This window comes from Colletotrichum aenigma (genome assembly GCF_013390185.1).
Source record: "Colletotrichum aenigma strain Cg56 chromosome Unknown KSG_Cg56_contig05, whole genome shotgun sequence".
In the NCBI taxonomy this organism is placed as follows: Eukaryota; Fungi; Ascomycota; class Sordariomycetes; order Glomerellales; family Glomerellaceae; genus Colletotrichum; species Colletotrichum aenigma.
Window position 1 is genome coordinate 3,837,772 of NW_023500911.1, and position 25,885 is coordinate 3,863,656.

General features: G+C 52.1%; 7 protein-coding genes across 7 annotated transcripts; 3 read left to right on the forward strand and 4 right to left on the reverse strand.

Annotated features, from left to right (window-relative positions):
- Window positions 1–2,719: 2,719 nt before the first annotated feature.
- hsdA-1 (3-alpha-hydroxysteroid dehydrogenase/carbonyl reductase) lies at window positions 2,720–3,538 on the reverse strand (the record flags this gene model as incomplete). Its single annotated transcript, XM_037323920.1, has 1 exon — window positions 2,720–3,538. The coding sequence occupies one exon, from the start codon at window positions 3,536–3,538 to the stop codon at window positions 2,720–2,722; it is 819 nt and encodes a 272-aa protein (XP_037177919.1).
- Window positions 3,539–4,268: 730 nt separating this feature from the next.
- On the reverse strand, window positions 4,269–5,584 carry CGCA056_v008674 (uncharacterized protein; the record flags this gene model as incomplete). The annotated part of the gene is made up of 2 exons (XM_037323921.1): window positions 4,269–5,398; window positions 5,446–5,584. 2 exons carry the CDS (start codon window positions 5,582–5,584, stop codon window positions 4,269–4,271), a joined length of 1,269 nt encoding a protein of 422 aa, XP_037177910.1.
- A 1,222-nt stretch (window positions 5,585–6,806) lies between these two features.
- Window positions 6,807–7,205, reverse strand: CGCA056_v008675 (uncharacterized protein; the record flags this gene model as incomplete). Its single annotated transcript, XM_037323922.1, has 1 exon — window positions 6,807–7,205. One exon carries the CDS (start codon window positions 7,203–7,205, stop codon window positions 6,807–6,809), a length of 399 nt encoding a protein of 132 aa, XP_037177911.1.
- Window positions 7,206–8,763: 1,558 nt separating this feature from the next.
- CGCA056_v008676 (uncharacterized protein) lies at window positions 8,764–9,561 on the forward strand (the record flags this gene model as incomplete). Its single annotated transcript, XM_037323923.1, has 3 exons — window positions 8,764–9,105; window positions 9,169–9,194; window positions 9,249–9,561. 3 exons carry the CDS (start codon window positions 8,764–8,766, stop codon window positions 9,559–9,561), a joined length of 681 nt encoding a protein of 226 aa, XP_037177912.1.
- Window positions 9,562–9,799: 238 nt separating this feature from the next.
- Window positions 9,800–11,881, reverse strand: CGCA056_v008677 (Uncharacterized protein; the record flags this gene model as incomplete). Its single annotated transcript, XM_037323924.1, has 4 exons — window positions 9,800–10,179; window positions 10,241–11,369; window positions 11,421–11,581; window positions 11,632–11,881. The coding sequence occupies 4 exons, from the start codon at window positions 11,879–11,881 to the stop codon at window positions 9,800–9,802; spliced, it is 1,920 nt and encodes a 639-aa protein (XP_037177914.1).
- A 5,306-nt stretch (window positions 11,882–17,187) lies between these two features.
- Window positions 17,188–18,239, forward strand: rntB (Ribonuclease T2; the record flags this gene model as incomplete). Its single annotated transcript, XM_037323925.1, has 2 exons — window positions 17,188–17,492; window positions 17,639–18,239. 2 exons carry the CDS (start codon window positions 17,188–17,190, stop codon window positions 18,237–18,239), a joined length of 906 nt encoding a protein of 301 aa, XP_037178261.1.
- A 4,970-nt stretch (window positions 18,240–23,209) lies between these two features.
- On the forward strand, window positions 23,210–25,545 carry CGCA056_v008679 (putative sucrose utilization protein SUC1; the record flags this gene model as incomplete). Its single annotated transcript, XM_037323926.1, has 3 exons — window positions 23,210–24,009; window positions 24,072–24,513; window positions 24,565–25,545. 3 exons carry the CDS (start codon window positions 23,210–23,212, stop codon window positions 25,543–25,545), a joined length of 2,223 nt encoding a protein of 740 aa, XP_037178262.1.
- Between the last annotated feature and the right edge of the window lie 340 nt (window positions 25,546–25,885).

Below are 25,885 nucleotides of genomic sequence, written 5' to 3' on the forward strand. Positions count from 1 at the left end.
AGATCTGCATCACAGAATGGTTATTTCTGTCTCGGATAGCATGTTAGACTTCCAGACAATTTCAAACCAGTGGTCCCTTCCCGACTGATCCGCGCAAATGACTTCCAGTGTTCCAACCCGTATGGATGCGCCCTCAGAGCTTTCGGGGTCTTGGGTCACCACCATGAAAAAGTCTCGCGTCCTAGTCAAAGTCAGTTGGTTCTTGTCCGTCCTCATTCCCCTGATGTACAAAAGTGCTGCCGGAAGAAAAGAGCAGTGGGTGCAAAACCCAGAGTTGTAATGCTGGCCTTTACTCCGTCTGCAGATGAAACTCTTCTCTAGCTTTTCGACTGTCGGGTCTACCCATAGAGATGATCTTGCAGGACCGAACTCAGGCGGAGGTTCTCCATTAGGGGGAACGCAGTTCTGTTGCCATCCCCGATTGTCTTCACGAGCGTAGAGAAGGAATTTCCCATAAACGCGATTCGTCCAGCGTCTCTTCATGTCCCACCGTGAACAAGGCTTCTGGATGAAGACAGGCATCCGGCACGCTTTCACCTCAAGGCGGCCGTACGACACTGCGCCAGTTGGATCAGGGTCTCGCGGTGGGCAAGTGACTTTTGCTGTCTTCAAAATTCCGGTAGTCTTGTAATCAAGAATTTCAGCTCCATTGAATATGGGATATTCGACTTTGCATCCGCTCCCCGTCGAAGCCCACGACCAAGACGGCGCGATCCACTTCCGACGCAAAATTGTTTCGCGTTGTTCCCGCCAGTTTGCCACGGTCGACACATGCCACATTAAATCTTGCTCCAGATTATTTCTCCAAAGCCCTGCGAGAAAGGTATCTTTTGTGATTTCAGCCATCTCACGGGCTAGACCAGAGAGTGCAGGCAGCATATCCGAGGTCTTGGTGAGATTAAGACAGGTGTACTCGCCTACTACTCGATGCCACCTCTCATAAGGGTCGATCTTCCCGTTTTCTGCGTGGAGGGCTGATGATGATGTGGTCGTGCGGTTGTTCAACAATGCCACATACTTCGATCTCGAACGCAGTGGAGTGTACGTGCCGGAAAGACCAACGACGTTATCCCAATCATAGTGCTGTTTACCACCGCACTCGCATGTGTAACCCTTCCCGCAGTCGAATGCAAGCTCTCCGTAGTTGCAGTGAATGACCCGGCGAGAGAGAAGCCGCTCTTGGAGGCACCAGGCTCTGTTGAAAAGCGGGAAGTATCGTTGAAGCTTATCGTGCTGTGCCAAGTTCCGAGTTGCGCCTGTAGCTAGCGCGATGAGGAATTCGTCCCCGGTTTGGTTGTTGATCTTGAAGCATACTGGTGGGGATGTCTTGGAATAACATCCTCCCTTTGAGTCATGAGACCAGCTGACTGCGATGGTTGCATATTAATTGCGATAGATGTCGACCATCTGTGCAGCTTCCCTCTCCCAGTCGGCAGAATTATCTTGAATTGTACACAAAGAGTCAATCCACAAGTATTGGACTCTCAACTTTCGCGTAATCTCGACTGCTTGCTAGAAGCTTGGAGGAAGCAAAGACCAAGGAATAAAATCGAGCCTCTGTTGTAGAGTTGCATTTTCCGTTTTAGACCTGATTGGGGTCTTACCCCAGCAGTGACTGAGGCACATATAAGTTCCTCTTTGCCCTCTTGTGTTCATAAGACGTACGCCGTCGATTCCGTTGTCTGAAACCCCGGTCACGTCGATGAGACGCGTTGGAAGTTCCAGCTGGGTCCCTTTGCCGCATTCCTTGTGGTTCGCTTCGCAGTCTCCAATCCAGGTTCGAGCGCGTTGAAGGCTCAAAGAAGATGATGTGTCTCCTGCCATCCCATTGGTTGTGTCCATCCGTCGAAATGTATTGCACGAGTTTGAAAGGTTGAGGATTCTGACGCATGTCTCCTGTCCGTCTGGCGCCATGACCTTCAGCGTGCCCTTGTGGCCGACGATCCATCTGATTGTTATAGAAGGAGAAAGAGATAATGAATGTTGTGCCTCAGCTTCATCAAGCATCAGTCTAACAGCTCCACAGGTCCCACATCCACTGAGGGCAGATTCTGCCAGTTTATGATACTCAAAGGCCTTCCCTTGAGCAACGCGGTGCTTGCCTCGTCTGATGATATCTTCGTGGGATGCTTGTGAGCTTTTGATCCCTTCTGGTGAGAGCTTCTGTCGAGAGGCGTATGCAGAGCAGTAGAGGAGACAGCCCTCTGTGCCAAGTGTGTCGAAGAAGTCGAACGTCTTTGGCCGAGCGCCATCCGTTCAGCGAGTGCTGAGAGCGTTCTCGAGAGATAATGGACGAATTAAATACTTCATGTTCGATCTACCTAGATCATAGATCACATGCAAATATGTTCAGTCAAGCTTTGAGTCTCTTGAAGAGTATGACATGGTCAGCTTCGCACGTAGCACGATTAGGCAGCCAGGCAGCCAAAGTGCGCGGCCTTTTGTGGCACACTCACACGTGCATCATCGGGACAAGCTACCAATTACAACTCCTCTGCAACATGTAAGCGATCATGATCCCTGCAACTCTGCTACGAGCGGGCTCGATCAACCTTTCAAAGACCACTAAAACACATCAAATGGCATTGGCAATTCAAACAACTCAATTTCATCAACTTCGTCTCACGACAGTACTCACAATGCGAGTACTTCTTTCGCTCATGGTTATCCACTGCTATACTTATTCAACACTCGGGTTTTCCTCCATTATGCTAGAATCTCACTCCGTATTCCACCTCATGGAGGAGACAATGCCGCCGTCCACCAAGATATCAGTACCAGTGATGAAGCAGGACGCAGGATTGACAAGAAATGCTACCGCGTTGACAATGTCTGCCGGCGTCACAGCCCTTCTAGCAGGAGATATCCTTACTAGATTATCAACGGATCCATCCACCCCGCGCTGATCAGTCCGAGCAGGAATCACTCCAGGGCTGACAGAGTTGATCCTAGCCCCCCTCAACCCCCAAGCCGCCGCAGATGCTTGTACCCGGACCAGCTTCCCGCGCATAGATAGACCGTATGCTGCAGCCGCACCTTGAGGGCCCGTTTCATTGATGTTGAAGTCGGGATGCGCGAGTAGCCGTTCACGCGATGCCGTGGCGAGGTGACGTTCAAAAGCAGGATCTAGAGGTGGGCAAAGGTGGCCCGCCATTCCAGAGATGCAGACGAAGTTGGAACCAGCATGCACAATTTGAAGGAAGGCATCTATAACGTTGATGGTCCCGAGCAGGTCGATTTCGTAGACGGTGCGGGCGCGATCGGCCGCTGGACCAACGCCAGCGGCGAGGATAATCGTCTCAACGGGGCCTACGACAAAGGCCTTTTGCGCAAGCTCTTTCACCGATTCGAAGCTCGAGATATCCACGAGTGCCGTATGAACGAAATAACCTTCGTTGAGTAAGGCTGTTGCAGCGATGGATAGCCTATCGGCCGAGACATCCGCGAGGAGGACCTGTCGGCCGATGCCCAGACGGCGGGCGCAGGGGAGGCCCTTGCCGCCGCATCCAATTACCACGACCACGTTCGAGGACTGCATTTTGCTTTTCTTGCTGAAGATAAAGTATGCTTGATGTTGTATGCGATTGGGAAGAGGACGCGTTTCACAGTGCCATGAGCAAAGCTTTCAATGTTGGTTAAGCGATGGAGTCATGCTGGACTTCGCTCTCGCTCTCGCTATCGGTAATGCGCACCGCTAGAACTTCAAATTCTCTGTGATCAACGCCGAATCTTTTATTGAGCTGTTAGTGTATGATTTCTATGTTTATAAACCTTCGTTGTCACAGCTGAGTTTAGTTGAAGCGATTACGGGCGGCGGCAAGGACGTTAACGGAGACGACAACAGAGACAACGGCTAACGTGAGAATAGCTACGAGTGTAGAGACACTGAAGCGAAAAATGCCATTGCAACTATTGAAATTACTCTTTCGGACCAGCAGTGAGACTATCCTGGGCATCACGAACAGCATTTCGGCCAAATGCCTGCATCTCTTAAAGGTGACACACACGAAAGAAGAACTACAAAAGCAAAGAAAATAGCAGGAATAATAATGAGAAGGGCATAATGCTTCATGCAGCACTTCTTTCACTTAGAATTCTCCACCCGAATTGAGACATTTGTCACAGCAATATGGGATGTTCAATAGCGTACGAGACAGCAATGCCAATTAATACAGCGTAGCGACTACCAATCCAAAATCTGCTACTGCAACATAGGGGGCGGGAGGGGTGCTATGGATGCTCCGTTCCTGCTAAGAACACTGAAGACGCTAAAGCTCTGGTGAATTTCCCCCTTCTAGTGTCACGGCTGTGCGAGCAACAACCAAAACGACAGGTGACCACTCCGATAGGACGTCTTTGCCACGCATGAGGCCGTTGTTTGTGCGAACTTGGTACTGGTATTCAACTCCATCCTCAATACCCCTTGTGTCATGTCTGTTTGTGTCTTTGCGCCAAACGTCCCACTCTGAAGTATTGGTGGAGCGGCATCTCACGTCATATCCCAGGGCGCCATAGACGTAGTCCCATGTGACAATGATTGCATCTTGCTGGGACACTGCAGTGACGTTCGTCGGAACAGGACTCGGTCTTTCTGGGATTTTCTGTGGAATTACGAGTTCCTTAGTGCCGATCCCGAACTCATACACCAAAGTTTGAGAGAATGCTCTAGCAATCTGGAACTCGCCAAGGGCATTGGGATGTAATCCGTCGTAGCTACCATCGAAGCAGTCGTATATCTCGCGTGTTCTGGCCAAGCGAACAGGAGATTCTCGATGATCCCAGCTGTGGATCGATGGCTCCAGGTATTTGTTGTACGTGTCGACCATCTTTGCCAAGTGCTTGGTGTCTTTCGTGGGGGTTCGCTGAGGGACACTTGCGACGGCAAACTTCAAACGTGGACTGGCAGAGCGGGCGTTTTCGAGCAGCTCCTTCATGACCTTGATAGTGTCTTCCGGGCCTCTGACCCCCCATCCCATATCGTTAAAGCCAAGCATAACAAGTAGCAAGTCTGGTTCGTACGTTGCCACCTGCTGGCGAATCGCCTCCGCGCATTGCCCTGTTTGCTGCCCCCAAACTGAGAAATGCTGAGATTCAAATTTCACTCCGTCTGCGTAACCACCGTTGTCCATCAACTTGCAAATCTCAGGCGATTGCTCATCTGACTGTTCTATCGCCAGCAGAGACGGGCTCGAGGTCTGTGATTCCGAGGGTTTGAAGGTGCTGTTGCACGGACCAACAAACTCAAAGTTGAGATTCTCCTCATTGAGCCATTCCCATAGCCTGTACCGCCAGGTGAAGTCTCCCTCGCGGCCGTGAGACATTGAGTCCCCAACGACCATGATTTTCGAAGGGTGCTTGATTTCCGTCGAGTGACCAGGCATAATAGCCAGCTTTTGCTCTGATGGTGTCAGCATTGATGTCATCGTAGACTTAATGGCGGCGTACCGAAAAGGTGCATCTGAGTCCAGACGAAGCTCAAAGCAAAGCGTGAATATCCTAAAGCAGGTTGATGTTGCTGTGGGATTAAAATGGTGAAGTTGCACATCAAAATTCGAGCAACGGCTGTGAAAGGATTGAACAACATTTTGTAGGCTGCCTGATAGGTCCATACAGCGCAGCACTCAGGATCGCTAGTGTTATATCGTTGGGGAACATTGGTGTCGTCATTGGGCGTCGGCACTTTGAATCTAGTTGACTTTCCGTTCAGCGGGGAAACTCACCTTCCCTTGCACCTTCTTCGACGAACACCTGGTCTGTGAGGCAGACGGCACTTTCCCATAATTTGCGTTGTTTCGGGTCGTTCATGAAAAAATAACGTAGGAAGTAGTTTCCTCGGCAATTATGTCGTCTTGGCTCTTTCCATGATTAAGCCATGAACTCAAGGTCATGAACTCCATTAACAGGAAAGGGCCTGAGGCGCTCTGTAGGAAGTCACAGTCCGAAGTACATTGCATACTGGCCTCAGCACACATTGAAAGCAACCGGTTCATCTACTGCAACTCTCTTAAACCCTTAAAGACCTCAATCTAATTGTCAATCCCCTCATTCAAATGGCGATTACCTCCCAGTGAGTAGTCCAAAGCCAGCGGCCCGTGCTAAAGCCCGGCATATTGGTTAAGCGCTGCTACCTGGGGCACTAAAGAAGCAGAGTGGAGATGCAAATTGGAGTCGTCGATGGGTCTTGGCGGTTAAGTGCAGCAAGACGGGTTAGGGCTGATCCACCTTTCCCACCATTGGGACATCGTTGCAAAATCTTCATTGATTTTCATCCAATAACATCCGATATGGTGTAGTGGCCAACATGATGCCCTCTCATCTCGTGAGACTCTAGGCATAGCCCCGAGTTCGATTCTCGGTTTCGGAACGTTTTGCTTTTGCTTCGGCTGGGTACCGGCCCCCAAGATACCTGTCTATATGGCCGAATCACAGAGGATGTTTGTACTTTTGTCTCTCACGGGTTTGTTGCAGTATTCGCAACTTGTTTGTTTCAAGCTTAGCAAATCTCGCCAGATATGAAAGGAAGGGCGTGAGCATATACAGGAAACTTCACAGTAGCGGAACTACCGTAGTCTCGTCAGTGACAGAATGCGATGTTGACTTTAGTATTTTGTGACTCGAATTCGTATTCTTTGATTCTTCTGAAACTCATCGCAGCCGTTCCTAGAATATCCTTTTCCAACTACACGCTGAACTTTCTCAAGAGCTTCCTGAAGCCACTCTGCCCTCGTGCGACTACCACTGACCTGAAGCTGTCATGGTTCTCGGGCTTCTTAACCTCCTGATGAACATAATAGACATCATTCCGTCTAGCTAATGATGTGAGGGCTGATGGGTGGGCCGTATGCCTCGACAGTCTCGCGCTTCTCCTCCACAGCCGGGATATGAGGGTTTATGGGGGGACCGTAGGCCTCGACGGTATCCTTCTTTGTCTTGGAAATGATGTGGGGATTCACAGGAGGCCCGTAGGCCTCGACTGTGTCTTTCTTCGAAATGATATGCGGGTTCACAGGCGGGCCGTACGCTTCGACAGTGTCCTTTTTGGAGATGATATGTGGATTGACAGGTGGTCCGTACGCCTCCACGGTGTCTTTCTTGGAGATGACATCCGGGCTGGTAGGAGGCCCATACGCCTCGGCGACAACTGGCGCAGCAGAGGCGAACGAGACGCAAGCTGCGACGGAGACAAGAAGACTTTGGACACGCATGATGAATAATTGGTATGATGACCGGCTGTCTGGGGACTTCCAAGGTTGTTGTGACCTGCTTGATGATTTTAAGTTGATGAAGACCACTTCTGGTTATTTCGGTCGTCGCTTTATACCATCTCTTCAAGCCTTCCAACTTTTTGAGTTGATCATCTGATACAAGATACTTTCACTCTTCACCCCTGAAGAGGGATTCCGCTGCCCCTTCGCAAAGATAAGCGCCTGTTCTCGTTCCGCCCGACGTGCCCGTAACCAAGTGGCACTTGGTCCTTGTGGGACTAGACTGTGTATGATACCATTGTCGCCAATGTGACGCGAAATCCATCGTCCATCCTACTCGAAGCTTCACGCCAATGAAGGCATGCCGTATATTTCACATGACGTACTGAACACATTCTTTACATGCCGTTTCGAGACAGTCCGAGATCGTGACTTCTGGGCTAACTCCATCGAGAAGGTAGACAGCCGCCCCCAGGTGCTGGATGGACTTACAAGGGGTACCTGCAAGCGTGGAATCCTACGCTTAGCAAGGGACGTTGCTAAATAGACTTAGTTCATGTCTAAATCGCGGGTCCATACCGCACCCTAGCCGAAAGCTCTACCCCATCTGCATTTCACCCTAGTCTGCCTTGTTCTACTGGAGGATGAGCTTTTGGGGTGTCAGAGGCCAGTCTTTTCTTTTGCCCCTCTTCTTGAATGCCTTTCAGCTCATCCTTCAGCTGTTTGAGAGTTCATCGTGAGCAGATTTCATGTGCCAAATTGACATTCATTGGCCTATCCGAGCTGCTCAAAACAACTTCATTCTCAATATTCTGTCTTTTTTCATGCGGCGAAATGGACTATATCAAGACATCTCACACATGCTTACTGCCTGGTCGCTGAATAAGTCCAGTTTGGTAGTCAAATCTCACTTCTTGGCATAATCCTGATGGTCTCGGCGCATCCTTCAGCTGCATTGTGTGATTGGGCAATGCGTCTCATGCAGCCGCGAGTTCCTACACTTTATGCAGGACGTGAAGGATCTAGATGGCTTTTCGATTTCAGGCAGGTGGAAACATTTCATCTTACGACTTCACTCGGTCTGGACAGTTTGGCAGAATCCTTCATTTTGCCATCGCTTACGGAGTACTGCGATTTTGCCGACGTTGACCCCAATGGGCGTGCCAGGAAAACCAGAATCTTCTGCTACAGCCCGTTTGCTTCGCTTGCGGCAGACTCTTCTTTTCAACTCAACTCGCAGAAATGAGTGATATCTATCACCACGGCCTTGAGGAGGACTCTGCCGAGAGCCTTTTGGATGAGGTGAGCAAACACTTGTTGCTGCCGACTTTTGCTGAGGAGAGCTAAGGATTGGAGTCATCGAAATTGGACTGGCCCTCTCATGTTCCTCCGAGTAGGCAGGTATGGAGCTATCGCTCGAAAGCAGTCACGATCCTCAATGTTTTCTTCTTCATCTTGTCGTGTGGAATGCTGTTCGTCTCTTGGAGACTACTGCATGACCCCATTCGGCTTATGAAGCGGATTTCACCTTACAGTAAGTTCGTACTATTGTTCGCGAATGTTGGTCTCACGCCGCTTCTTAGGTCCCATACTCGACGACGTTCCAATCAAGCTCGAGACCGTCGAAGTAAAAGGAACGCTGTTCAACGACTACACTCCATCCCGCATTTGGCGACAGCCGCCCAGCGAAGAGGTCGACAAAGCATGGGATGACATGGCGCGCATCGAGTATTTTGGTGTAAGGGGAGATGCACTCAGAAAGATGGGCAAAGATCCAAAGATTTCTGTGTCTATCCCTGAGGACTGGGGCGTGGGCCCCGACAAGTACCTGGTCGAGATTGACATGCAACACCAGCTGCATTGTCTCAACGCGATACGTAAATATGCCCACTGGGACTACGTAAGTGGAAAATATCAAATTGTTGTCATTGCATCTTTGGCTAGGGCGCTAATGGAACAGCAGTACTACGGCAATGCTTACAAAAATATGTATGTTCAATTCCACCTCATTCACCCACTACACAATGTTGACTCTTGAACAAGCTCAATGGCGCCCAAACGACATCAAGCTCACCTGGCACATTGTGTCGATATTATCTTGCAGGCTTTGACATGCAATCCAAGCCTTGATCTCATTTCGCACAACTGGATGAAGACCCAGGAGAACCCGTATCCTGACTTCAATATCAAGAGGCAGTGCGTAGCGCACGAACCCATCTTAGAGTGGCAGCACCAGAATGGCATCTCAGAGCAAATTTTGAAGTTCAAGAATCTTCCCAGGCCTGATGACTTTCCGGAGGTTGAACCAGAACCATCGATACTTGTGATCGGAGAAGATTTAGGACATCATGAATAGCCAGCCCATGGCCTCCTGCAAGAATCAAGTACATTGCATTCGTATATGCACCATTCAATAGCATTTAGCTAGACCCAGTTCTGAAGGTTTCTTGATGGCCCTCCCTTTTCACATACAACATAACAAAGCATCAAAATACAGATATCAATTTGGGTCCAATAAACCTATCCCTCCGTCATAAACCCATGACCACAAGCACCAAAAGGAAAGAGTGATCAATAAATGATGTAATAAGCCGTTACGCTCCAAGAAGCTCAACCTCGTGTTGGTGTGGGTGTCCCTTGCCATTGGTCTTATCCGCGTTCATGAATTGGTACGTGCAGTGGTCAGGGTGATCAGCAATGTCCTTGACGTACAGTTTGTCGGCGTTGGACTTGTCGGCGTAGGGCTTGATCAAGCATTGTTCCATGCCGCCTGCATGCTGGTTCTTAGGGATGTAATCAGGGTCGTTGACGAGCTTGTCGAAAAGAGTGTGGTGAAGGGTTGCGTCGTCTGGAATGTCTCTCGTGCAGCCTTTGTTAAGAGGGAGTCTGACCCACTTCCACTCGTATGTATTCTTGCCGTTTTTGTCGACGCCTGTGTGATAACGCTCCCACCTTGTGATCAAAGGGAAACGTTCTGTTCAGATGGATCAGAGAGGAGTACAGAAAAGCATCCCTCGGTTTCGGGACAAACTTACCCAGGAAGTTCCAGAACATAACCATCAAGGGGTTGCTAGTACCATATCCAAACTTCAATGTGTCATGAACGGCGCCACTGATGGCAGTTGGTTTGTTGTGCTCCAACCGATGCTTGAACTCGCTAACTTGCTCCGTCTGCCAATGGATATTGGGAGCCTTAAGCTCAAGCTCTCGCAGCATCCAAGCAAGGGGAATGTCGCTCAATTGGCACGGCTCAAACGTGATCTGCTTTTTGTTCGTATGAGTAGAATCCCTGCAGATCAGGTCTTCCTTGCACAATGAGCATTCCTTGAACACACATCCCTGGTGCTCATTGCACAAATGGCAATGCTTGTCCTTGCACAGGCCACAATCGTCACACACGTAGCAATCTGGCCCCGTGAGTTTTGCCGGCTTTTTCTGTTCTCCAAACATCTTGTTCCACATCCACGTAAAGACGCCGGTCTTCTGGGGAAGGTCGTCAACTGGATGATATCCTCCACCAACGTCGCAGTGATTTCCTGGAAACCAAACCTCCTTGATGTCCTCGTGGGCGTGTTTCTTCAGCTTGTCCTTGTCCTGCTGGAACAGGGCTGCCTTGAACTTGACTCGGCGCTCGTCAACGGCGACAGCATGGCGAATGATGTCTGCGGTTCCCTTCACCTTGACGTTCTTGGTGGCTTTCTGCTCCATGACGCTCACAGAGTTGACACAGTCCCAAAGACCAAGAAAGTGGACCTTGACGTTGACCAACTTTTGCTTCTTCCTGTCGGTATCGCGGTTCTCCTCTTTGCGACAGAAGGAGTTGCTAAACTTACGTAAAACGTGGTTGCGTTTTACGCGCTGTTCCTCATCTTGAGCCTCCTGCTTCTCTTCCTTGGAATGGCACTGGTCATTGCTGTCATGGCCAGGGTTGTGCTCCACGACTGCGCCGTTGCTCTTGCGCTTTTCTAGTTCCTTCTTCTTCTTGGTCTTCTTGTTGTCTTTGCAGAGAAATTCACCATCGAGGTGGCGATCGTAAAGGCGATATGCGAATGGCACCATCTCCTCGTTCCCCCTGCAAAGCAGCCCAACGGTGTTGACCATGCGTGCGAGGAACTTGGCCGTGTAGGCGCCGCGACTGAATCCAAACATGTAAATGTCATCCCCCTGCGAATTAAGTCAATATCATGTGAACAAAAGCTCAGTAAAGTCACTCACAGTCTCGTAGTAACGCATCAAGAATCTGTAACCAGCCATGATGTGGGCGTCGAAGGTCAAACCAACTCCTTGATCAACAGAGGAGTAGAACTTTTCCCACAGCTTTCCTGCGGGTCCTTTGTGTACAGATCGCTCGTTAACCTGGTAAGTACCGATACCAGCTGTTGCAGCTCGTCAGTCACCGAAGTTCTGTTCTGTCGTTGAGACTTACTTTGATAGTAGTGGAATTGATCTTCATGATTGCGATCCAACATGCTCAGAAGTTTGACCACGTTAGTGTCCTTCTCAGTTCCACTAAACTCGTTGCCAGTGCCATCGAAGAACAACAGAAGATTTCTCTTGTTGCTCTTCTTCTTTCCTGGCACTCGACCCCTGGGGAATTCCGGTTGGGTAGGACTGCTCTGAAGCGACGAGAGAGCCGTGTCCATGGAGGCTTGAGACTGATCAGAAGGGAACGACATCTTGACTATGAGAGATGTAAACTTTCGATATACTGTGGCTTGGGTGATTCCTTTCGAATTGATTCCACGGAGCCAACTATTTATATCAGTTCCCTGTCTGTACTCAAAACAGTGTGCTTCTACTGTTTGCGCTGCCTCAGCATCGTTGGATATGCCGCTGTATCAGCACATGCCAACGAAAGCCCAAACATGCGAACGGAAATTGAACTTTCGGCTACTCCCTAGCAGTATGTTTAGCATCATGAAAACGATTCCACTGTAGATCACAGTTTGAGACGTTCTTCCGCTAGAGCACGCGCGCTCAGCCCAACGAACACCATAATCACAATACCATCCTCGTCCTGATCGCAGATTTCCTTCGCGCCTGTTCTGTTACGGTTTAGGCTCTCAGGTAGCCACATGGCCTTCATCCACGGCGCTTGACTCCGGTTGGAGACGTTGCCTCGCCGAACGGGGCCAAGCGCCACGGGCTGAGAGGCCGGCTGAGACATCGCACGAGACACTGTCTGACTGCCCAAGTCAGCTCCGTGTCTCGCAGAGCGATTCGTCGAATCAAGAGGCTCTGACGGGTTTCCCCGCCTTGTCAGCCAACTGTCCCGGGAGCATCTTCCCGACTTGAGACGCGCTTGTGGCTATCTGGGGAAATTCTGTGTGATGATCTCCCTGCCCGACTCCACGTTCGCGGAGACGTGTTGCAGAATCAGCGATATGAGCCAAGCCACTGGGTCGAGAAATACGAACGCAATCATTCCAGGTCTTCAGCCTTCCTGACAATTGAAATGTGCTTGGCTTTGCAGCTCCTGAGATAGGAAACTTGAGGCATGTGCTGTGATGAGAGAGCAAAAATCGGTAGTCATTATTCGGGGGTGTCTCAAGTCTTTCTCGGAGTGTTCTATTGCCAAGATCAGCCCAGCTATCCGGAGTGCCTAAGAGAAGAAGTACCCATCGGCGCACAGCAATTGCCTGCCGAGGAGTCCTCGGATGTCCGTCCAACATTCTTGTTCTGGTTCCTCTTGATGTACAGAGCATGAATCCTTTCAAGCAGCCATGGAGTCCTCGTAAATTCTCGAGCTACCAATCCTAGCAACAGGCATTCACGATTGAATCGATCAATTCAAGCAGATGATTTCCTGCACTTCAACCTTCCGGGACAGAAGCATATGTTCCAATTTTGGGTGCCCATCCTCTCAGTCTTCGTCAGTGTCAATCCTATGTTAACTCTCACATTTATCTATCATCTCAATGGGCACCCCGTGAAGTATTTCTGTTTTCGTTCCCATTGAGCTAGCTAGCTATTCACGCGACCTTGGCCGTTAACAACAGACGTCTTACTGGGCAGAAGCCACTCGAGTTGTCTCAATCCGTCCGCAAGGACAATCTCTGTTCTTTCTTCCCGCATTTTCCTGGTTGGGCAACCAGAATGGCTGATCTTCGCTAGTCAGTATCTTCTGCCATTGATATTCACGTGTCTATTTTGGGCAGAACAGGATCGTCCGAAATCGAATGTCTCACATAACATATCCCCAGGTAGATTCAAGCACTGGGCCGTGACATATGCCAACCACAACCAACCAGAATTATCGGCAGCAGACCGGTGACCGTTCACTGGCAATAAGTTGGTTCTATTAGATCTTACAGGAACTGTGCTGCCCAGTCGGCTGCGGTGCCTAGTATCTAAGCATAGCCTCTCGATCTCAGGACCTGTCGATTGTGGTATGACGTAGTCTGAATTCGAAACAGCATGGAAAACGTCGCGATGAATTGATCGTATCTCTCTCACAGACCGCATATTTCGATCCACGTCGGGAGCAGCCATTAGCGTAAAGCTTACTTACTCGGGCAATGCAGACGCTGAATCGTCGTGATCCTTCTCCGTTTTCCATCATTGATGCATTGTAATAAGCGCTTGATCTTACCTTGGTTCTAAACCGTCCCCACGTACTTTTTCCAGGATGATGTGGACTTTGTAAGCCCCTCGAAACGTAAGAACGCGGGTTTACCACCAGTTGGTATTACTCGTTTTCAGAAAGCCGACTGCATTGACGTCGAGTAATCTAGTTAGTCTGTGGAGATGAATAAATACCAGATTCTCGTCACGCTTTCTGGTAAAACGCATCTGTTGTGGGGCAGTTCATATCAGTATAAACACCACACGAGATTCCGTGAATGCCGCTACTTATATATTCACTGGCTTACGCAAATTATGATTCATCTCAAAGCAACAATGCAATGCACTTTGGTGGCTGAGGCAGCAAGGACAGAGTGAATGCATATCCTAGCCAGTATACCTGATCGTGATGTGCGTTGAAGACCATGTCCCACGCTCCTGGTCATAGAGAGCTACGCCTGTCTCCTCGCGAGTATTTGCGTCCACATACTTACCAGATGGCATGACAAAAGCATGCAAGCATGAATTCTGTAGAGGGTGGCAGTTCTCTCGCACGCTCTGCTTCGAGCAGACATGTTGCCTGCTAGAATCTTCGAGGTCGTTCGGCCTGCTTAGCCTATCTTGTTGTCGCTTGCTTCAGACCCTCCGAATAATCTCCTGCGGATGCTTTTATTTCCAATCGCAGCCTCTGTGTGTCTTAGCTTGTCGGTTCGAATGGTATCTTAGATTGCTGCATGCTCAAGCGCATACCTGCCAGCGTGTACGTCCGTCCCCAGATCGTAAGCGGGAAGCTGATATGTTCCAGGCACTATGTATAAAGGGCTCAGGTCTGAGTACATGTGAGTTCCTCAAAATCGGCCCCCTGTCGACCATTTTGAAACTGGCTCCAGTTGAAGAAGCTGAAGCCTCTTCCTCCGCAGTATTTAGGACTCAATGAACACCACGTATCTCGTTGATCGCTTCGTCTTGCCACCTAACGCTGCTTCACCCTGTCAGTGCTTTATTCTTACTCGAATAATCAGACCAGCTAATTTGAGGAAGTCCATTGGACATCTGCGTTAGTGCTTGTGTAGTAGACCCGCAATCAAGGTGTGTCTCTTGTCATTACGAACAAGCACGAAGGCTGGAAAGCTATGGAATTGGCTGCGAGTTGAATTTTCCCCGCACAATCTGCTTTCATTAAATAATCCGTAGTCGAAGTGGCATCCAGGGGCTTGAAGAAATGCTGACGTCTTGCGGGGATGGAAATACAAAACAGTCCCCTGACTTCTCAAATCACTGATCTCTACCCAAGACAAAAGGAACCTGAGAAGTGCGCACCGTCACACAACCGTTGCTCCAAATGGAGACTATAAATTGAACACGATTTGACTTCAAAAGACGCTCAATGATGCAATAGTGACAATACTGTGTCTTTGGTTAAGGCACATCTAAAGACAAGTATCATCGACGACAACGGGCGACTTCAACAGTGTGCTCTCTCGAGAATACATGTCGCATGGGCTTTCGTCCTTCCTCGTCCATGACATCTGTTGATTATGTCGAATAGCACGTAGCCACAGACGACACAGTAGGCATTGAGGCTTTGCCCATTTCAGATTGTCAATGAGAATTCTCGATGTGTCAACCCTTACGTTGACATTGAGACACACATGAATTTCTTGTCCGCCTTCGTTCTTGCCATTGGCTCCTGCCATCATGAAGATAGAAAGTCCATGACAATCGATTTGCTTAAATAAAAAAAAAACCCTGTCCCCAGCTGGGGCCTGGCGACACAAGAAGCAACTAGGATGGCATGGATCAAGCTATCTCAAGATCACGCTCAGTGTGCTTCAGAACACGACGTATCGGTCATCCTCTTAGGCCTTATTTAACTTGAAATGGAGTAAAGAAAGCTCTATCAATGGTGTCGTGGGGATGGATTGTTGAAAACGACAGGGAATGCGGCTGTCGCATGCTCCACGCCTGGTATACAGCCTGCTAGATTATTCACGTCACTACCACCCGTCATTCTCTCTGTTCCCCACGTAATCTCAGCATCGTATGATGATTAGAATCATATCATCGTCGACGTAGCTAGCTCGTCTCTCCGAAACACGCAAAGATGATGATCTCCGGCTCGCTTGCACACCTTTCCGCAGCGAGATACTCGCAACATCGACTCCCATTTGCCGAGAAGAGAGTCAAAATCACATTGAACAGTTGAACTTATACTCCTCTAACTCACTGACCCTGAGGGCAGCTTGGACACGGAAACCCCGCGAAAGTAGTTCTCGAAACGAATCACGATGGATTACGTTTAAATTCAAAATTGATACGCAGTCTCCTAAGTTTCCCCAACGCCCAATGAAACCTCTCGAGATTCTTTCCACTGGAGTACTCGCATACTAAAGAAGCGTCTCAGCAAGACCGTCGGAAAAGTCGAGCTGCAGTCTCCACAGCCATGCGCGCGACGTTCTCTCCATGTGGCCATCCATCATCCTCGTCGGCCATGATCCAGTCCGAAGTATTCAAGTAATATTACAGACCCCATGTCAGACATACCCTATGATGCATACAGTAGCCTAACGTGAGCAATGTTGGAATCGCACAAGTGTACATTGCAGCGAGCCCAAGGAGACACGGAAATTCGACATTTGCGCTGTTCCTTATTCTTCTTGCTAAACGAGAAAAGTAATCGCTATTTAAACACAAACATACCAAGACACCGATAGTTCTTTCCAAAAATGAAGAAATGAATTGTTCGTGGAGCATGTGGTCGTCCATACCTTGGCTACACACCCTGTTGACCTTCAAGACCGTCCCGACCCGAGGACGACATGTGCCATTACGGTGAACGACAGTGAGGCATCTACCACAAAGTCCAGGTCTTGGAGACTCGGCATTATTTATCACGGAAAATCGTCGATGGCTAATGCAGCAAGGAGTAACGACGACGGCGACGGCAGCAACAGCCTCATCAGTGACAAGGGAAATAAAACATCACAATAAGTTACACCAAAATTCAACGACAGCCCTCAACCATCCCAAACTCTATCAAAAGCAATAAAAGACCAAACACCCTACCTCAAATCTCCCATCTATCTCTCAAGAAATTCCACCGAGGTCCTCAACATCCCCAAAGCTCCCCAATCCATCCACTTACACCTGCACTCTCCAAACCAACACCAAACCCACGTGCCCTCCCCTGCACGTCACACCCACAAACCCCACTCCTCCCCATCCCCATCCAATCACACCTCGCAAACCCAAAGCGGTGTCCCCCCAGCCCCAGCCAAATCCCCACATGACACGGCAGAATCCCCCGGTGCAGCTCCCCAGACAGCTCCGCCTCGCAACATCGTCACCACCTCCCTCCCCTCCCTCTGCAGCCTCAATCAACCACCTTCACTTCAGCAATTGTAATCAAACCTCCAAAATGCCGCCGTCGCTCAAATCCCTCTTCACAAGCTTCACCTCCCTCCTCCCGCTAACCCACCACCAACACCCGCTCTCACACGATGCCGCAGCAGCTGCATGGAACGGAGATGTAACCCCCTACGAGCCCCTCTCCGGCGCCCCCTCCTGCCCCGTCGACGGCCCGACAAGCTGCTCCAGCCCGGGCTCCGGGACCGACTCGTGCTGCTTCGTCGCGCCGTCGGGGCGGATTTTGCTGACGCAGTTCTGGGATGACACGGTGCACGCGGGCGGGAGCGAGGAGGACTGGACTGTTCATGGACTATGGTACGCTTCACCCCCTCCTCTCTTCAATCTAGGGATAATGCATATCGTCACTGGAAGAATCACATCACATCACAGATAAAAACTGGCGGAATTGACTTCAAGACCCCTCATGCAAAACACGCACTGACACCGAACCTTGGGGACAGGCCGGACCTCTGCGACGGGAGCTACAAGGCCTTCTGCGGCATGACGCCGCACTTCAACAACATCACCGACATCCTCCGCCACTACGGGCAATCCGACCTCCTCGCGTCCATGGAGCGGTACTGGGTCGCGGCCTACGGGACCAACAACCACCTTTGGGCGCACGAGTACAACAAGCACGCCTCGTGCATCAACACGCTCTCGACCCGCTGCTACGGCGAGAGCTACGACGCCGGCGTCGAGGTCGTCGACTACTTCACCCGCGCGTTTGCGCTCTTCAAGCAGCTGGACACCTTCACGGCGCTCGAGCGGGCGGGCATCGTGCCCTCGCGGGAGAAGACGTACCCTATCAAGGACGTGACGAAGACGCTGGAGAGGCTGAGCGGGGGTAAGGTGGTGCTGCGGTGTTCGGGGCGCAAGAGGGATGTGCTGCACGAGGCGTGGTATAGCTACTTCTTGAAGGGCAGCTTGCAGACGGGGCAGTTTGTTCCTGCCAGCGAGTTGGGAGAGCACGGGGACGCGAACAACTGCGCGGACAGCGTGCGGTATGTTCCGAAGCGGTGCAAGGGCAACTGCCCGCCCAGTTCGTACGAGGATCTGTAAGAGTGTCTGTCAGGGAGGTTGGTCTTGGGTACGGTTAGTCGGTTTCTCTGGGATATCTTGGCGTTAGGGAATGTGGGGACTATTCATAAACTTCCTCCTGTCCGGAGCACACCGTCGGCAGTTAAGCTGTAACAACATTTCTTCTTGATCAGTTCGCAGCATGCCCGGTGCTCTCCCTGTGAAGTGTCTGATATGATGGCCGGCAATTGACCTCCATGTTTCAGCCCTGAGTTGCCGGTCGGAGGTTGGGAATGTTAACGCCGATCTAGCTGAGCGATAGCCGACAACAGCCTGCCGTCTCATGAAACTGCGCATCAGAGATGAGATGGACAAAGTCTAACCAGGCGGTCGGGGCGCCCTGTCACTGGCGAACTCTGTCGACGACCACGGCGGCATCTTCCGCGGCGTTGGACAAGAAACAAGCCACGGAAGGCATCCAGACCATTCTGGGCCGTGTTTGCGAACAATCAAACGGTTGTGCAGCCATGTGTTGACGGCGGTCTAGGATGCGCAGCGCACGAGTGTTTGGGGCGCCACGGTGTAGATGAGGCAGCTGTCTGTGTGTGTTCCTCAGCCTTGCATGTCACTGGCCGCGGGTGCTGAAGAAAAAAGAGGCAGACTGCAGTAGCGCCTTATCGGGCCGACCGACAGCGCTAATCCGGGAACGGGATGGCGCATGTGGAGGTGGAAAGTGGGCTGAGAGCGGAGGGGGGACGCACAGAATCATTCCATCGGATTTGGGGGCGCGGTGCCGTTCCGCCTGGTTTGGTGAAAGCGGCCTCCGCAACCCGGCTGCTCGAGCGCTGGTTCGCTGGTTCACTGGCCGGTACTTGGGCAGGGGGAAAACGGCGGTGGAGCTGTGGACGCACGGCGAGGTGCTGATGCAGCCATCTTGGGCTGGGCGCTGTCATGGAAGGGATCAGAGCAGGGAGAAGACGCCGTGCGCCTGGGAACTGGCCCTGTGGAATTGCTGTTTGAAGAGATTCGCATATCTCTCTGCCCAAAGGACATGGGCATTTATGGCGGCTGTCGTGCCTCTGGTGCCACGAGGGGGATGCCAGGGTCAGAACGAGCTCTCCAGCCCCGTTGCGACTGCGCATGCGTCGAAACGTAGCATTCCTAGATGCTGCGACTGACACGATTATGTCGACTCGCATGTTTGTCCTCAGCTGCTGTGCCACGAGGGACTTTTTGCCGCTGACATAAGAGCAGTCGCCCTCCTCCGGGCGTGCCGGGCGGACGGCATTTGCAGACAGAGGCGGTGTTGATGCACGTTAGCGGCGGCGGGGAGGCAGGCGGCGGACACTAACACGCCGTCTCATGTACGTGTAGCTGTAGCGTTGGTTTGGCCTCCGCCACGACGGGGTGGTTGCCCTGATGTCTGACTTTTTTGTCATGATCAAAATGAGTCCTGAATTGGATGTCAGGGCCGGCGCCAGAGACAATGAAGTTGAGATGTGGTCGTCATGGTCTGTATCTGGCACAAGACGACCTTAGAAATGCCTCTAGATGGATTGGCAAAAATTTGCTGGGCAGAAGTAGACGACCTGCATGGCAGTTGACGCCGTGACAGGCTGCAAACGGCGAGCTGCGTCGACCAAGGAGGGTGGTCGAGGGCAAGACATTGTTTGATAGGCGGACTGGAGCGAGTAGAAGCACGGTGGAAGACAATTTGGAAGGTTCCCTGCTGTGTCGCTTGAGGGCGATCTGGGGGATGACAGGCCCAGGGGTCATTCATGGAGGGTGAGTGTGACTTGTGAGATTGCTTGCGAATTGCCAGATTGCCAAGACCAAGCTGTGTTTGCGTGTGGACAGTGCCAACAGGATTGCAGAAGCCATTATTCCTCAGCGTGAAGCGCTGAAATTCGTCCGTTACGGCGATCAAAGGGACGGCATCTCGATCGATGTCCACGTTGTGGGTTATCGAGGCATGCTTGCTGCATGGCCGTAGACCGATTCCAGCCCCGTCAGAACACAGGAGCCGTTGAGAACTTTTGAGGGCTGGTCGTTGGGTTAGAGGAGACCAAGTGCTCGGTCAGTGGGAACAGACGCTGCAGGCTGTAGTGTTGGACGGCGCCTTCAGCCATCCCAAGTGTCGGACGATCAGCATCTCGTCGAGGCCAACAGAACAGAGTTCATGCTCTGCTGAACTACTGGATGGTAGTGGCGTCGAAGATTGGTCGGCATTGACCCGAGCCCCATCGAGAGTCGAGACAGCCGGTGTTGAGAGGCTTTTTTGAGAAACCTGGAATGCACCGTCCCCGCCATTTACAGAGACAGCAATAAGCAATTGCAAGCAATGTCCACGGACCGGCAACACGGAGGCAGGGCAAGACATCGCATCCCGGGTCAACGGTGTCCCTGCGTCCAGCATCCCCATGGGCGCATCAGTGCGTCAGTTTGTGGCTGCTGGCGTGGCTGTCGAGGTGCGGCGAGGGATGCCCCTCGCACAGGCGGTTTCGTGTGCCTCAAATTTCGAAATGTCGAGGAGCTGCAAGACAGTTGGCAACGGGCAGGAGATTTGAGTGGACTGGTGCAATTATGGGCAAAACACAGTCGATGCCGGCTTGTTGGGACGGGACAAAAGGCTGGAAGTTGGCTAGGGGCTCCAGCAGGGCCAGATCAGATCAGATCAGACAATGGGCGGCAGCGCGCCATGACCCATAGGACCCAGTGAAAACAAAGGGACGGCATGTCGGGCTTGGGGTGCTCGCAGGCGGTTTGGCTCGTGTTCTGCTGGCGTCGTCGTTGTTCGTAACGAGTGCCGGTGGGCAAATTGGTGGTGATGAGGGTCGAGTACGGGAATGGCGGAGGGGCATCACGAGACCAGCAGCTGAGGTGATGTGGCTTGCCCAGCGAGCGTCATCGCCGTTCCGCGGCTTGCGCATACCGAGAAAGATGCGTCCTGAACAAGCACCGCAGAAGGAGGTCGAAAGTGAGGCGAGTATCCTGTAAAATCCTGACCTCGGTCAAGTTGCGACTGAAACGTCGAGAAAAGGACGGCGGCTGCCGTTGCCGTCGGGTACCGCGAGAGAAGAGGCGACTGGCATGCAGCAGCTGGATGAGCAGGTCAGCGGATGGCTCAGCACTGCAACGGCCTGGACGTGAGTCTGGACAGCAGTCTGGTTGCATGTACTCTCCGGCAGCTGGGAGGGCAAAAGGTACATCGAGGGCACTCGTAGGCGCAGTTGCTGACTGTCTGTCGCGGAGGTGGACTTCCAATGGAAGGTACAAAGTAGCACCTGGCCTTGGTCTTGCCTCGGTTTGGCGTTCCTTGAGGTACGAATACTTGGACAGTGTCGCCTCTCATTGGCCTGCTCGTTACGAAATGCCATGTACAGGCAGCAGTACCCAGCCTTCGTACGACGTTGCAGGCGGCGTCTCCCGCGCATCGCCCTGTGTTGCTGCTCCTGCCAAATATCCCTCTCTGCCTCTTGGCCATGACGGCCTCTTGCCCTCATCTCCAGCAGTTCCGTGCAGCCGAGCTCAACAGCAATAGAGAAGAGGGCCTGCTGGCGTTCGGGGCTGTTTCCAGTTATTCTTCAGAAACATCAGGGACCCCTTGGCTCCTCTGCATTGACCGTGGAAATTTGCACCATTTTCACAATGGAGAAGAGACACAATGGGCGATGGAGTGTTGACAGCCGCAGGTAAAAGGTACGTACCGGGTACAATGCAGACAACAAGGACGAACAGACAGAACACAGCGAGGAAGGCGACCCCTGCGCACAGTGCCATTGGTCTGGTGAAAATGACGCCTCACTGTGGGGAAGCACCCGAGGAGAAGGTGCTCCTGCCCGGTTTCGTGGGCTGTCACCCCAACTCCCTCAGGTACTGGGTAATGCCCACCGTGTTCCCCACAGTGTGTCTGACAATTTTTTCATCTCCTCAAGGCTGTGACCTGTCTCGTTGCTAGCGTCTTTTTCTCTGCCCAGTGCTCGTCTCCTCCCCCGGGGGCAGTGACCAGTTCAGAGGCCGTCTCCCCAAGCCGCGCCTCTCAGTCGGGCTAGCGTCTTGCTGCAAGAGGCCTAGCAGCCCAGGCCAAGCCCACCAAACACACTAGGAGCGTCCCCAAGTATCTGTACACCGCAGAGGGACCTCTTCCCGTCACTTCGGGCACTGGAAGGAAAGTCCTCTCCTCTGGCCTCTCGTCCTCTCCTTCCCGTCGATTCGATGCCCATTTTCTTAGCAACAAGTGCAAGTGCGAGTGCCCACCACCCTTGTTCATCTTCAGACTCTCGCGCGCCGCTCTTTCCCTTATTCTCCACTCGTTGACCACCTAGCTCGCACTACGCCAACTTCCTTCCAGCCCGTGCCGTGCCTGTCCTCTTTTCCTCTTCCACTTTCCCTCTTCTACCTTACATACTATGTGACTTCCCTCAGCCCACTGCGGTTCCATACATCCATCCTCCCTCGCCCACCCACACCCAAACTCCTCTTCCTCACCAACCTACCGACCCTCACCGAGAAACCACTCCCAGTCTCTCCTTCAACATCGCCATTTGTGGCTTTTCCTCGAGGCAAAAGCGACAAACTCCAGACGAAACAGCCACCGTCGACGTCCGACACTCGATTAACGCTTGCTATTCTTCTGCACAGACGACTGGAAAGGGTTGTAACGGGCGTTGCAGCCCCGGATTTTGGCACCATCCCCCGCGTTTCGCTCCCAGCGTGTGCATACAGAAAGGGCCGAATACTGCGATCCATCCTCACAAACTCCTCCACGACTCCCCCTTCCCACGCCTACCACTTCCCTTATCAGTCTCCTTTCCCCGCAAAACTCAATCGTCTTTTGCGCCCGCTGGAAATCTCGCTGTCGATGCCATCACCCGCCGCTCTCAGCCACAGCCGTGCAGAGTAATTGCAGCAGACCCATCCCTAACCTGCGAGACGACGACACCCGACGACACCCACGACGGGACCCCGACACCAGCAATACCGCAACCACGTCTTCACCGCACGTCGCCAACATGACGCAGGCCGTCAAGCGGGCCTGTGACGCCTGCCATCGTCGCAAGGTCAAATGCGACGGCGTCAACCCGTGCCGTAATTGCCACACTGCCCAGCTGTCCTGCACCTACAATGCCATCCCTCAGAAGAAGGGCCCCAAGGGCTCCCGCGCAAAGGTAATTAGCGAGTTGAGGGAAACACAGCGACAGACGAGTTTGTCGGCAAAGGTCCAGAACCGCATGAACGGCATGTCAGGCCCTCCAGGACCCGTCAGCCTCGCTCCGACGCCCGGTCTGCTCTCCAGCGAGCTCGTCAAGGAATGCATCGACTTCTACTTTGCCAACCTCTACGAGAAGATGCCTATCCTCGACCGCCACAAGATAGAACAGCAACTCCCCTACATGGAGCGCGACCCCGACACCTACTGCCTGCTGACATCTCTCTGCGCTTTCATGATGCTCCAGCCCGGAATGTCCATGCCCGCCGGCGACCCCTTCAACCTCGACGTTATGCCTGGTGCCGCCATCGTCGCCACCCAGTTGCTTTTGGAGGAGACGCTGCAGGTTCGCAAGGGCTACGATTACCTCACCGGCCCCTCGGAAGGCCCGACATTCAACACCCTCGCCACAAACTTCTTCATCTACGGTTGCTACCACGGCATGGAGATGCACAATAAAGCCTGGTACTATCTCCGCGAGGCTTCCACCATGATGCACATGAGCGGCATGACCAAGGAGGAGACCTACCGCAGTCCCCAGTGGGACAACGCCGAGTCTTCTCGGAGAAGACGCCTCTACTGGCTCTTCTACGTTATGGAAAGGTAATGAGCATTTTTCTTATTTCAACGCCCTGTTTCATCACTAACGGGCGATCTTCATTCAGGGCCCACGCTATTCAGCACCAGAGACCTTTGACACTTCAAGCCACCATTCAACCGCCTAACTCCGCCGATGACCCGAGCGACCCACTCAGCCACCAGCTCAACAGCTTCATCATGCTGGTCAACCTGTTCCATCCCTTCGACGACGCCTTCACCGCCGTCTGGAACAAGACCCGAAGCAACCTCTACGTTTCTAATCTGCAGAAGCAGTTGAACGAGGTCCTGCCGACATACCTCTGCCAGGATGGACAGTTGTCCGACTTGCGCACGAACCAGCAGTGGCTGAAGACCACCGTCTGGCAGCTGACCCACGGCGGCATGAATACTCAGAACGAGGAGAGCATGAACAACTTCCAATACCCCGTCGACTTGTCACGCGAAATGTTGATGAACCTCGCATCTCACTTCCCTGGACAGGGCATGGAGCTCATGGGTTCCGGACTGGTAAGAACCAAACTTCGCTGAATGAATCGCAGTGAGCTGACTAAGATGCAGATCGAAAAGCTCTTCCAAATCACTTGCAACATGACCGACTTCCTCGCAGTGCAACCCGCCGCTCGGGACCCCTTCACTGTCGGTCCCCGCGAGCAACTCAACCAGACGCTCAACATTGTTGCCGTCCTCCGCCACAGCGATTTCCGCTTCCTGCCCCTGCTTCTCAACAAGGTCGCCGACATCATGCCTCGCCTGACCAACCCCATGCTGCAGAACGCCCCCGAGAACGCCAACCTGGGCGCTATTGACATTTTTGACGGCTTCGGAAACGCTGGCATGGCGCAGCCTCCCCAGATGCAAATGCAGATGGACACCGACTACGACCGGAAGTTTTCCGTTGCCGACTATGACAAAAAGTATGGCATGTCGGACATGAACAGCAACGTAAGCGACGCCAACGTGTCCACTGGAGCCCCGTCCGTTTCCGTGCCTGCCACGACTGCAGACATGAACTCGCCTTTCGCGAGCTCGCCAGCCATCATGTCTCCACCCGTGGAGTACCCACACAACGGGATGAACGATTATGGATGCGCGCAGATGCCCGATATGGTCATGAGTCCGATGGGCCAAAATGGATCGTCGATCGGTGGTTCGAACCAACATCAACAACACCAGTCGCATCACATGTTGCAGAACCAAGGCATTAATCAACAGCAGATGCAGCCCAACATGAACCAGCATCACAACCACAACATGCAGCAAGGCCAGAACATGGGCAGCATCAGCCCACCGTCGTTCCAGGGACAGCAGCAGATGAACGCGCCGTCAATACCGACATCCCATCCAATGGGTCCTGGTGGGAACAACCTGATGAACTCCATATCTCGGCAACAACCCCAGCGTGCCAACAGTTACGCCATACCACAACAGCCGTTGCCGCGGACTGTCGGCGAAACTTTCCACGCGCTTCAACGAGCCAACTCGGATATGCCGGGTATGACTGGCATGCCCGCTGAGATGGACTTCAATACTCTTCGTTGATCTAGTGCACATATTACTGGCTCCATCTATAAGCATTTAGTTGACGCAGATTGTCACATGCTATTAATTTCCTATGTCAAGCGCTGGCTTCTTCTCCTAAGACCTTTTATTTTTACTACACATTTCGGCCATCCTTGCGATGGGGCGCGGGTCGATACCGCAGCCACTTGAGGAGAGTCGGCAACATAAAAGTGCCTTGGATTGGTTAGGGAATCGGGGTTGCGAAAATACGGACTTGTGTACAGGCTAGGGACGCGAACATTTTGCATCTGCCGATTGGTTTGACATCGGCCACTGGTGTTTTGTTTGGGAGTTTATGGATCTATCAAACGCACGCAAT